At 40.7% G+C, this 13822-nt stretch overlaps 1 protein-coding gene across 1 annotated transcript in view; it reads right to left on the bottom strand.

The window, feature by feature from the left end:
• MDN1 (midasin AAA ATPase 1) overlaps positions 1-13822 on the bottom strand; it is a 175121-nt gene that overhangs the window by 154139 nt on the left and 7160 nt on the right. The window contains exons 2-7 of the mRNA XM_045057836.1: positions 12129-12355; positions 5780-6004; positions 5161-5268; positions 4888-5080; positions 2134-2376; positions 1761-1892 (exon numbers count right to left, since the gene is read on the bottom strand). Of these exons, the coding sequence (XP_044913771.1) occupies positions 1761-1892; positions 2134-2376; positions 4888-5080; positions 5161-5268; positions 5780-6004; positions 12129-12355 (1128 nt within the window). The remainder of the gene's footprint in view (positions 1-1760; positions 1893-2133; positions 2377-4887; positions 5081-5160; positions 5269-5779; positions 6005-12128; positions 12356-13822) is intronic.

Here is a 13822-nt window from a genome sequence, read left to right on the forward strand (position 1 = left end):
GGTCATCAAGGAATATAATTAACTATAGGACAGGGATGGATCCCTAGGCTCCATCATGGCCTGGATGGACTATCTCTTATGTTCATCTATCTTCTTTGGCTCTAATTCCACAATCCATAATCCTAATGACTTCCCAGGTACCCTGGTATCTAAAAAACATGCCAGGGAAGACAGCACTAGAAAATGAAAAGCCTTAGTTTTGGTGTGGAGAGGAGGAAAAAAAAAGTGAAGAAGAAAACAGAAAAGAAAGTGAAAACCCTCAGCAAATATTTGGCCATGTGGTTTATGTTTCAGTTGTATTATTAAGTCTCATTTGTAGGAGTCAGCCTTAGCTCTGAGCTTATTAAGAAAACTAAGTTTCCGGTCCTATAAAACTGAGCATTAAGACCTTAGAACATGGTATGTCAATGAGACTCAAGAAACAAAACAAAACAAAACAAAAAACAAAACAAAACAAAAGGGAGAGAGAGAGACAGAGACCCTAGAACATGGTAATCATATTATGAGGCCCTACCTGGGCCAGTAATTCCATTACATCTTTACTTCATCAGACTGTAAAATCATCGCAATACACATGTATTTATAGCTACTCCTTCCCCTTCATATTTTCCTAAACCTACACATACAAACACACACACACTCTCACGTTATTCTCCTATCCAAAAGGTACTTTAGGGTTCATGATTTAAAAAAAAAAAAAAAAAAAAAAAAATTAAAACCAATCTCAGGAAAATGTGCCCAAGGAAGAATTTTTCATTCTGCAATACATTTTTTGGTCATACTTTACAAAATATAGAAGAAACATGGACTGCCTGCATAGTTATTTTGATACACATAGAAAAGTAATCTTTAAAAAATGAAAATATACGTCCAGTAGATTTTCCTTAATGAAACCAAGACAAGATACTCTTGTTACATCATCTCTTCTTCATCTGTCCTCAGCCCACTGCTCTATGGATGCCATAGCTAGGAAGTAGGGTCTCAAAGTTCTCAGTGTATCTGTAACATTGGTAAGATGTTTCCCACAAGGCCTATTCTTGGAAAGGTTATGAAACTAGTCACATAATTTAACTAAAGGAGGAAAAAACTACAGTGAAATTGGTCACATATCCGATTATAGTAGTTTCCCCTATCCACACAGTGTATGTTTCAACACCCCTGGTGGATGTTTGAAATTGTGGATAATACAGATCCCTATTTACAGTATACTTTTTCTTACACAAACATACCTATGATAAAGTTTAACATAAACTGGCAAGGTAAGAAATTAACAACAATAACTAACAGTAAAATAGAATAATTCTAACAATATACTATAAAAAAGATATGTGAATGGAGTCTCTCTTTCTCAAAGTATCTTATTGTACTGTACTTACCCTTCTTGTGGAGATGGAAGATGATAAAATGCCTAGGTAACAGTGAGGTGAATGACCAAGGCACTGTGACATAGTGTCAGGCTACTACTAACCTTCAGAAGACACAGGAGGAGAATCATTTGCTTCAGGACTGTGGGTAACCACAGGTAACTGAACGGCAGATAAGGGGGGACTACTCTACTGAATGAAACAGCACCAGTGGAATTTTATCAATTTTCTATCAAAAAAGAGACAAGCCAAGTAATCCTCAAACCAGATTAGGTAGGCAACCATGAATGAGCTTCTTGCAAAACATACCATCTCAAATCAAACACCTCCCAGAATCACTATTAACCAAATGCTCTTCAAAGGTAGAATCAGCAAATAATTAGTGAGATGACATACCACATCTAAAGGGGCATAGTCAATATCCTCCAGAAGGATCCAGTGTCCCTTTGTGGCTGCCTGTGTCAGGGTACCAGGTTGCCACACAAACTCTCCTGGGACATCTGTGCAGCGATACATTCCCAACAGCATCTACAGGAAGAGGTTAAAGTAATTACTGACACCACACATCTGAGATACCAATTGCTATAACCTTTGATTAATTGTTAAACTTCTATACAGAAATAAGCAGTCACTTGAGGTTTTTACAGCTTGGTCCCATCAGTTATGAAGAAGACCAAGGACTATTCTCACATCCCTTAGCAAAAACAATACTTTAATGCAAACATTTATAAGCATGCTAATCCACCAAAACCTGCCATTTCTTAATTACCTTACTGTCGGTCTGATCTCCAAGCTGGACTTTAAGAAGCTGAGGGGGCTTCCTTCTACCCGTCATTGCACCTAAGTATTCAACTAAGGAAGTTTTGCCACATCCTATCGGTCCTTCCAACAACACAGCATTCTGAGAAGCCACTGCCATAGCCAGCGTCTGAAGATTTTTGCAGATTGAATCCACCAGCACATAAGACCTAAAGGCCAGCTCCTGTTCACGAGAAGAACTTCTATTACTAGCCTAAGGAGGCAAGTGAAAAATAAAAGGCATGTCAACAGTCTTTCCTCCAAAGGGTACACATTAGTTTCTACAACAATTCTTCCACTGACCTTTACATAAACCTCTAAATTACTAGTATCAGAACTATAGTAACCATAGGTAGGTTATCCAAAATAGGATATTTTTCCTTCTGGCAGAAATTTGCTAACAAATTTAAGGAAAGTCTCCCAAAGTTTAAGAAGTCAAAAAAGTTGACACATGAGGGATGGGGGCAAACCTAATCTCATGAAGAGATTTTTATTTGTTTTCCTTCCTCTCGCCACATTCTAAGATTTCGTTATCTAAGATCAAGAATGTAAACAATAGGGGCGCCTGGGTGGCTCAGTCGGTTAAGCGGCCGACTTCGGCTCAGGTCATGATCTCACAGTCCATGAGTTCGAGCCCCGCGTCGGGCTCTGTGCTGACAGCTCAGAGCCTGGAGCCTGTTTCAGATTCTGTGTCTCCCTCTCTCTGACCCTCCCCCGTTCATGCTCTGTCTCTGTCTCAAAAAATAAATAAACGTTAAAAAAAATAAATAAAAAAAAAAAGAATGTAAACAATAGGGGTGCATGGCGGGCTCAGTCAGTAACAGTATGTGTCTTGGTCTCAAGCTGCATGTTGGGCATGGAGCCTACTTGAAAAAAAAAGAATGCACACAACTATTTACAAATCAGGGAAATCAAATCAGGGAAGTATGAACACTAAAAGGATGTTTTGTATTATAAAATTGTTACATTTTTTTCAGGTGTAATAAAGAATAATGGCTTTTTTAAAGTTCTTTTCCTTTATACATACTGAAATATTTAGGCACGAAATGATGTGACATCTGAAAGTTGCTTCAAAATAAGATGGTGTGGGGAGAGTATGCAGCAGTATAAACGAAAGATAATTAACCATAAATTTATAATTACTGAAGCCAAGTGATGGGCACAGGGGGATTCATTACACTCCTTTTTCTACTTTGAAATATGTTTGATATTTTCCATAACAAAATGTGAAAATGTGAAAAATAATAACTGCTCCCAATATGTTTAATGGATAGAGTTTCAGCTTTGCAAGATGAAAAAGTTCTGGAGTTTATTCACACAACAATGTGAATATATTTAACACCACTGAAGTGCATACTTAAAAATGTTTAAGATGGCTGGGGCGCCTGGCTGGCTCAGACAGTAGAGCATATGACTCTCGATCTCAGGGTTGCGAGTTCAAGCCTCAGGGTGGGGATAGAGTTTACTTACTAAAAAAAAGTTTAAGATGGTAAATGTTGTATTTTACTGCATTAAAAAGAATTTCAAATAATAATGTACCTAATATAATATAGGAAAAAAGATCTCTTGGAAAAGTGGCATTTTAAGAACTTTTAAGGAATAGTAGCTTCTCAAACATGGCTAGTCTCCTATAGATATGTGAAGACAAAACGAGATTCAGGGCCGAAGTTCCTGAACTCTCTGCAGAGCTGTTACTCTCAGCAACTTAGCAGGCAGGCTGGGCCATAGCAACCATTCTGTACTTCTGCCCCAGTGCCTAGCCACTGGTACTCAACATCAAACCTACCACAACTAGAATCTTTCCCTATGTTAAAATTCTAATGCTCCAAACCTTATCTATATTAGAAAAATGGTTAGGGTTTGGGGGATCTTAGTGACTAGAGGGAAACACAAGGGCCTGCGGAAGCGCTGGTGTCCTAGTGCTAGGTACGTAGATTTATTCAGTTCATGAATAATCACTGAGCTGTACATTTAAGATGTGCATTTTTAAAATGCATATTATGCTTTTTTTTTTTAAACTGTACTACCCAATGGATAAACCAATGGTTCAAGGAATGACCCAGGTCTTCTTCCAAAAAGAAAACTGGGTGAACCTGACCATCACACAAAGTGACAACTCACTAAAAACTGGCTGCGAATAGCTTCAGATTACAGAGCTAGATTTTGATCTATAAGCTTTTCCAAAGTGTGGGTCTGGAGCCATATTTTTGGAAAGAAGCTCATTTCATATGACAGGGGAAAAGCTCACTACAGTTACTAGTCTCCTACCTAACAACCAAAAAGAATATTCTGAAAAAAAGAGGTTGCTGGGAGTTATACCTGGGCCTGGCACCGTCTCTACAAAGGGCAGCCCATGGGTCTCTGGGCCAGTCATTCTACCTTTGTTTTACATAAATATGGTATCACAACATGCGCTACCCAACTTCACAGAGTTACTGTAGCAAGTAAATAAGAGTATATGGAAGTGCTTTGCCAACGTTAAAAGCATCACGTCGACATCATTAGACTTTCTAATTTAACATCAAACAGAGACAAAGAAACTATCAGAGAAGAGGACCCTGGGTAAATTTTCCTTAATCTATTCTGAATAGTTCTGTACATGGAACAGCAATTTGGAAAACTCAACTCGGCTCACACCTATAACACACAGTCCAGCCAAGGAAAAAAGCACACTCAATGTTTAAGAGGGGAGAAGAGGACACACATTCCACTAATGCCAATATACCTGCTCTCCAGGGGCTTGTGGCTGCCCAGGCAGCACCACGCCACAGACAGCAGTCACCCTGGCAGAGAGATCAGCTGAAACAAGATGGCCCTGTAAGTACTGCAGCTCTTTCTCCTTACGCCAAAGGGAGGCTTCTGGATTAGCCAAAACCAAGGCCTTCTCCAAGTCCTGCAGCTGGGCCTCTTCTAATAACCTGAGGAAAATGAGTATCTCATCAGTTACTTTAATGCACTGTAAGGCTACATCAAGATCTCCAGGAATCCTCCTTCTTACCTTAACCTGAAATGGATCAGTTCCTCACTATTAAAAATCTTCTTAAGGAATGATAACTTGTGCTCTTCATTCATACAGGTGACCAAAGCAAGACAATTGGCTGTGTACCTGGAGAAAACCAAAGGTATACATAAACTTAGGAAAAGCAATTGATTCTCAAGAAAAAAGAAAATTTTCTCACCAACTAAACATTAGAAAAGGGAATCTTAGGAGTGCCTGGCTGGCTTAGTGGGTAGAGCATGTAACTCTTGATTTCAGGGTTCTAAGTTCGAGCCCCATGTTGGGTGTAGAGATTACTAAAAACTTAAAAAAAGAAAAACTTTAAAAAGAAAAAAAGGAAATCTTATAGAATTAATACATTTCAATACATTTGAGAGTAGAAAATACAAATCAAGTATGATGAATTCACCTGACAGAACTTGAAAAAGGTAGAACTCCATTATCATCTCATTTGCCACTGAGGAGAAGCATGATTAAGGAAAGGAACGAGGAACCCAAAAGGCACCAGAACAAAAACAACACATTTTACATAGCTTCCTTTCCTGCCTCATCACAGAACTCTACACTCCTTACACCACCCCCACACTTGAAGCACCAGAAAATTCCAGGAGCTACACACCAGCGGACCAAGGTGTCATGGCTTCTGAGGAGAGGGACACACACACTCCAGTCCCAGAGCTCCCGGAACACGGACTGCTCGTTCTGCAGAAACTTGTAAGCTGCTTCCATTAGGTCCCGGAGCTTCATCCGCCTGCGCCCATAGCGGACTGGATTAGCATCTGAACTCTCTAGGAAGAGTCTTTGGAAGACTGGAGAAGTGTCCTTGAAATACCTCAGGGCAAACCTTCAGAAAAAGAAATTTTTTTCATTTGTTGGTGAGGATTTCAAAGTATGCTTTTCTACTTTGAGACAGGCCAGCAGAATACAACAGGAATTTCCAAGGGTCTGAGAATAAAGAGACAAATAGTGAAGCTACCCAATCATAAGACTGTATCCTGTTCAAATTCAGGAACCAGGACAATGGCATGAGATGTCTAAGAGAATACAAAACCACAGGTACTTATTGCAAGTGAATACAAAACCACAGGTACTTATTGCAAGTGTTTTCCACTGAAAATGCACTAGTTTTCAATAAACATTTATTGACCTCTCACTAGAAGCCAGATGCTGTTAAGTTCCAGGAGTACAAAACCAAGGAGATACTTTCCTTGAGCAGCTTGCTATCTACCAAGGAAGACAGTCACAGAAACAAGAGGCACAAAGAAAAAAGATTCAGCTAAACCAACAGGGCTGGGGCGGGGCGGGGGGGGGGGGGGGGGGAGTCAAGAAGAGATGCTTTGGTTGCATCTGAAGATGAGAACAGATTTCTGTGGAACACAAAAAGAAGGCAGTAAAACTGGAAAAGATGGGCAAAAAAATGGAAGAAAGTTCTTTATTCATTCTGGATATTAATCCCCTAATGGATAGATGACTTGGAAATATTTTCTCCCAATCTGTACATTGTCTCTTCATTCTTGTTTCCTTGGCTGTGCTGAAGCTTTTTAGTTTGATGTCCCATTCGTCTATTTTTGTTTTAGTTGCTTGTGCTTTTGGTTTCATCCAAAAAAAAATCACTGTGAAATCTAGTATTAGGAAGCAATCTCTTCCATCAGCCTGTTCCAGAGTTGCAACCTTTTACAATAACTTAGTGAACTAGTGGTCAGTAACAGAATCTTCAGGAGCCCACTGGGAATGCGACAGAGCAGCTGCAGGGGCCATTCGAATCTGCTTTCCAGAGCGATTTGCACTGAAGCACCAGGGAAACATACCCCACATTGCTGGCTCAATACATCCCCAAACATAAAACTGTTATGAGAGGGAGAGAGAATGAGAACTCAGGAGATGGGTGGGAAGGCTTAGACTTCCACAAGCAATCCAGGCAAACAGAAATAGAGTCTTGGTAAGTTAACACTCACAATATTCTGAAGAAGACTGGACAAATGGGACTTAGAAGATTCAGCTATGGCTCAGAAGAGACCTGGCTGGGGCGCCTGGGTGAGTCAGTCTGTTGAGCGACCAACTTTTGATTTCAGCTCAGGTCATGATCTCACAGTTTGTGGGTTTGTGAGATTGAGCCTTGTGCATCGGGCTCTGTGTGGACAGTGCAGAGTCTGCTTAGGATTCTCTCTCTCCCTCTCTCTGCCCCTCCTCTACTCACATGCATATACACTACCTCTCTCAAAATAAATAAACTTGGGGCGCCTGGGTGGCGCAGTCAGTTGGTTAAGCGTCCGACTTCAGCCAGGTCACGATCTCGCGGTCCGTGAGTTCGAGCCCCGCGTCGGGCTCTGGGCTGATGGCTCAGAGCCTGGAGCCTGTTTCCGATTCTGTGTCTCCCTCTCTCTCTGCCCCTCCCCTGTTCATGCTCTGTCTCTCTCTGTCCCAAAAATAAATAAATGTTGAAAAAAAAAAATTTAATAAATAAATAAATAAATAAACTTAAAAAGAAAAAGAGAGAAACCTGGCAGAGTGAGAAAAAGAAAAGAGATTTAAGAGGTAACATATCACACTGTTAATAACAATTATCTCTAAAAAGTAGGATTTCAGGGTGAAATTCCAGGACTTCCACTTTTTGCAATTCTGTATTGTTATTATTTAAATGTATCACCTTTGAAATTAAAAACAAAAACAGGACTTTTTTTTTTTCTCCACAAGGATGCTGTCAGAATAAGTACAATCATTCTTTGGGGGAGAGAGGCTGGTATTCCACTAGCTCAGAGGCAGATGATGTTGGCAGCACATGTGAAACCAGCCGGCAGTAACAAACAGAGAAGCAGCAACCAAGGGGTCAACCTGACTCAGGGTTGACCTTCCTTCCTTGAGGAAGACCGGGGGAAATAAGCCGAGTGCACTGGCAATGGCCTACATCTGTGCGGCCAGTGCAAGGAAGAGAATTGTGGTCCACCATAAAAATACAAAGGGGAACTGGTCAATATTCTCTCCCAAACTTACTGAACTACAGCACCCTTTTCTCCAAAGACCCATCACTTTCAGGGAGTGCTCTAAAGTTCTGATCTAAACAACAATAAAGCATTTTTAGCCAGAGAATAACATGATCAGTTTTTGCCTTAGAGAATATCCAAAGATTGAGGAGAAGTTCTCTTTCCTGGAGTAAGATAGTCATAAGGCCTAAAATACAGCAAGGAATATCACCCAGTTAAACATCTAATCTTGGATGAGCCACTCGGGCAACTCATCAGTCTTTCCAGCATCCAGAAGTAAGACCTGCAGTCCAGTCCTGGCTCTGACAGAGCTACTTAGTTTACTTCTCTAAAGATATGAAATAAGACTAACAGTGCCTTAAGATGTTACAGTATAAAGATTGAAGGGTGCTTAAATGGCTCAGTTGGAAGAACACATGACTCTAGATTTTTTTTTTTATTAATTTTTTTTTAACATTTATTTATTTTTGAGACAGAGAGACAGAGCATGAATGGGGGAGGGTCAGAGAGAGAGGGAGACACAGAATCCGAAACAGGCTCCAGGCTCTGAGCTGTCAGCACAGACCCGATGCAGGGCTCAAACTCACGGACCGCGAGATCATGACCTGAGCCGAAGTCGGACGCTCAACCGACTGAGCCACCCAGGCGCCCCCACATGACTCTAGATTTTGAGCTGTTAGTGTGGAGCCCGATGCGGGGCCTGAACTCACAAACTATGAGATCACGACCTGAGCTGAAACCGAAAGTCAGATGCTTAACTGACCGAGCCACCCAGGTGCCCCAAAAAGTAAAATCTTTGGGGGAAAAACAAAACAAAAAAAAGAACTTGGAAACCTAATATGTTAGAATAGAGAAAGAATCAATACACCAGGATTGCACTCACAAAGTCCTGACAAAAAACTTGCCAAAAAGTAAAACGTGTTCAAGGATTCTAGAATCAAAAACAATGAACAAACAACAACAAAATGGTAATTATGTGAAGTGAAAGATGTGTTAACTGACCTTACTGTGGCAAATATTTCACAATATGTACATGTATCAAATCACTATGTTTTCTACCTTCAATTTATACAATATTATATGTCAATAAAAATATATCTCAATTGAATCTCAATAAAGCTGGGCAGGGGAAGGGGGAACACAGTAATGAACAAATAATATAAGCAAGATTTAAAAAAAGAAATGTTTAAGGGGCGCCTGGGTGGCTCAGTTGGTTAAGCGTCCGACTACGGCTCAGGTCATGATCTCACGGTTCATGGGTTCTAGCCCCACAATCAGGCTCTGTGTTGACAGCTCAGAGCCTGGAACCTGCTTTGGATTCTATGCCTCCCTCTCTCTCTGCCCCTCCCCCGCTCATTCATTTTCTCCCTCTCTCTCTCTCTCTCTCTCTCTCTGTCAAAAAAAATAAATAAACATTAAAAAGTTAAAAAAAAAAAATGTTTAAGACTACTAAAGAACCTCATGGAAGCCCCAAACACCTTGGGCTCAGAAAGAGATGTGTACCAGTAAATGAAGGGCAAGCACTAGGATTCTAGGGAGCTTGACTGGGATCCTCCTTTCCAGTCTGTCTCTCTCTCTCTCTCTCTCTCTCTCTCTCTTTTTTCCTAGATCTTCATTGCCATCCTATTTCTCTTCTCTTCATTCTTTTTCTCTTCCCTCTTCCTCCACAATCTGCCACAATACAAAACTTTCTCTGATTTTCAAGAGGATAACATTCATTCTTTAATGATTTTCTTGCTCCCCTTAAGTATTTGGCTAACATCTCTATTAGCATTATATTCAATTGTTTGCAAAATACAAGAACCCATTATACTTGACTTTCTTACCCCCATGATGTGGCCCCAAGAGAGGTCTTCTATATTTATCTACTGAATGAATGACTGTATCCTATCTAAATATATTTGGTATATCCCTAACACATTAGGTATATTTCCTCTACAGAGGAAATTTAGGGCACGTGCTGAACTAATGAGCTACAATTCTTAAAACTGAAAATCAAAATCTCATTCTACATCATTGTCTATAATTCATTTCACATCATGTATTGGTTCATTTACACATAGCTCCTTTTTTTTTATGGCTTGTTTTTAAGTTACTCTAGCACAAGAAACTTCATAAACTGCATTATATAATTTTTGAAATAAGGTGGGAGTGTAAATAAAATATACTGCCTTGGCAAAGTGAAAAGAAGAAAAAGTAGGGGTGTGCTCTGTGTTCACATGCATTTAATAAGAACATAAAGTGCAAAGCGGATGGGAAACCAGATGTAACTAATCCATCATTTTAATGATTCTCAAACACAATCCAGAAGCACTGTACCACAAAGGCCTAGGAGAAACGGGGGTTCAAGTTACCCACACGTCAATTCTATATAGTAAGTACAGGGCAGTCAGTACACGTTATGAAATGGTACCACAGTCAAGTACATCAATGAGTAGTAAGTGAGGCCACAATCTCAACCTTCAATCAACCCCCAGCTTATGTTCCTAATTACCACGTATAATGATGATATTTGCTGTATATCTTCTAGTTCCATTAAACTGGGCCCATTTTTCCCCCTCCCCTTTTAGAAAAGCTCATACAGGGGTACCTGGGTGGCTCTGTGGGTTAAGCGTCCGACTTTGGCTCAGGTCATGATCTCACAACTTGTGAGTTTGAGTCCTGCACTGGGCTCTATGCTAACATTTCAGAGCCTAGAGCCTGGAGCCTGCTTCACACTCTGTGTCTCCCTCTCTCTCTGCCCCTCCCCCGCTCATGCTCGCTCTCTCTCGCTCGCGCGCTCTCTCTCTCTCTCACTCTGTCTCAAAAATAAATAAACATTAAAAAAAAAAAAGAAAATCTCATACAAATTATGGTTTTCTGCCAAGAGTTCAGTTCTTATTCCCTTCATTCATGAACCAGATTAGAGATCATACTTCTAAGAAAGCCAAATGAAAACTAATAAATAAGGAATGCATATAAGGGATACTCTTATTAGTTGCAAAGATACTACTCAAGTTTAGAGTGAAAGTTCTTCACCTCAATTAAAAAAACCCTAATACTCATTTTGCTGGCCCTTTACTCTATACCAACAGTATTTTGCTATTAATTTAGAAGACAAAGGCAGATACAGTGGTACGTGCCTGTAGCCCCCGCTGTTCAGGTGGATGAGGCAGGAGGAGGATTGCTGGGCTATAGTTCTTGACTGCAATGCACTATGCTGATCTGGTGCACAATAAGTTTGGCATCAATATGGTGACCTCTCAGAAGTAGGGGACCACCAGGCTGCCTAAGGAAGGGTGAACCAGCACAGGCTGGACACAGAGCAGATCAGAAGAGAAATACATTAGGGGTGCCTGGGTGGTTCAGTGGGTTAAGTGTCTGACTTCAGCTCAGGTCATGATCTTGCAGTTCGTGAGTTCAAGCCCCGTGTCAGGCTCTGTGCTAACAGCTCGGAGCCTGGAGCCTGCTTCGGATTCTGTCTCCCTCCTTCTCTGCCCCTCCCCTGCTTGAGCTCTGTCTCTCCCTCTCTCTCAAAAATAAATAAAGATTAAAAAAAAAATTTTTTTTTTTTTAAAGAGAAATACATTAGAATCCAGTTCTAATACAACTTCTCACAAAACTGCTTTGGACAGATTATAGAAAGTTAGAAAGGACACCACAGCTCTTCTAACGTCACCCTTCAGCTACTCCAGCAAGCAGTCATCTGAAATGGATGCTATAAGAGCCTCAGAGGAAACTCTTTTTAAATCTGCCTCATCTCACCAGATGATATAATTCTTGAAGCCAAAGAACACATCATGGCCAGTTTTCCAGACCCATCCTGATGGCCAAGACTTCAAAGAAACCTAGTAAATGGTCACTAAATTGTTAATAAACAGTACCACTTATCTTCCTTCTTTCTTGTATTTCTCCTCTTCCCTTCTCAGCTCACACCCCTTTACTTTCCAGGAGACAGCAGGTTCTACTACCTCAAGAAGAAAAGTGAAGAATAAAACTGTTACTCACGGGAGGACGTCAGGATGGTTACAAATGAGTTTGCTCATTGACACACAGAGCCGTTCGTGTAGATCGTGGTTGATTTGGCCTCCGGCTTTAATGGCTTCAGCATTCCTTTCCAACAAATCCAAAAGAAGAGGGCGCAGCTGGCGACCAACCAGCACAGTACAGTCTTTATCCAGAAGTAATTGTGCTAAGGTGCTCAGGATACACTGGCGATCTTGAGGTGTCCACACCTGAGAGAAAGGCAAAACAATGTATCTATGTAAATGCTGCTTGTTAACACTGCTGCAAAAGGGAAAAAGTCCTAGCTTAGAATCAAAACATCCAATTTCCACATATCATAAATGAGTTTATCTTATAAAACATAGAAAAGGGCTTTGCAATAGAAGAGTGCAGTTAATTTAACGTGAAAGGCTGTTATAAAGAAGTTTCAGTCCACTGAGGTTTAAGGAAAAGGACTGATACCTGAATTCCATGTAAAATGCTACCGTCTCATATTGCTAGTGTGCACGCGGGTCTACACAACCCCTGCTGCCGACAATGAGACAACAGGTTTAAAATACTCACCAAGTCCAATGCTATGAGTTTATGCTAAGGCGTTTCACACAAAACATTTACCTATTAAGAATGCAGCTTGAGGGGCGCCTGGGTGGCGCAGTCGGTTAAGCGTCCGACTTCAGCCAGGTCACGATCTCGCGGTCCGTGGGTTCGAGCCCCACGTCAGGCTCTGGGCTGATGGCTCAGAGCCTGGAGCCTGTTTCCGATTCTGTGTCTCCCTCTCTCTCTGCCCCTCCCCCGTTCATGCTCTGTCTCTCTCTGTCCCACAAATAAATGTTGAAAAAAGAAAAAAAATTTTTTAATAAAAATAAATAAATAAATAAATAAATAAAGAATGCAGCTTGAGCACAACCTAAATACCCCATGCAAAAATATAACAATTTTTTCCAAAGTTCTCTCTCAAAAAAGGTCACCTTACACCTGAGCTCTTATGAAGTCTTTCAAATTATAGGGCATTCACTCATAAAAACACCTAGGTTTTTTTTTTGGTTTTTTTTGAGAGAGAGCTCACGCACACATGTGTGAGCACACACTCAAGGGACAGAGGTAAAGGGAGAATCTTAAGCAGGCTCCATGCCCCATGTGAGGCTCCATCTCACAACCATGAAATCATGACCTGAGCCGAAATCAAGTGTTGGATGCTTAACCAAATGAGCCACGCAAGTGCTCCAAAAATTCCTAATTCTTTTTTTGAAAAAAAAAATTTTTAATGTTTATTTATTTTTGAGACAGAGAGAGACAGAGCACGAGTGGGGGAGGGGCAGAGAGAGAGACACAGAATCCGAAACAGGCTTCAGGCTCTGAGCTGTCAGCACAGAGCCCGATGCGGGGCTCAAACCCACGAACCATGAGATCACGACCTGAGCCGAAGTCAGACGCTCAACCGACTGAGCCACCCAGGAGCCCCCAAAAATTCCTAATTCTGAACAAAGCACTGAGTGGGGAAAGATGTTATTTTGAAACAATTTCTATCAATATTAGTCCTGCAAGGAAATTTTAACAGATTTGGTCATGATTCACAGGGGCATGCTATGAAGCCGTCTAAAGATATCATTCAAAAAAGTAGATAGTAAGTGGTTATATTGTGAAGAAAAAGAAACACATCACTTACAAAATGAATGAAAAAAAGTGCAACCGTCCTA

Source organism: Felis catus, chromosome B2 (genome assembly GCF_018350175.1).
Source record: "Felis catus isolate Fca126 chromosome B2, F.catus_Fca126_mat1.0, whole genome shotgun sequence".
NCBI classification, from domain to species: Eukaryota; Metazoa; Chordata; class Mammalia; order Carnivora; family Felidae; genus Felis; species Felis catus.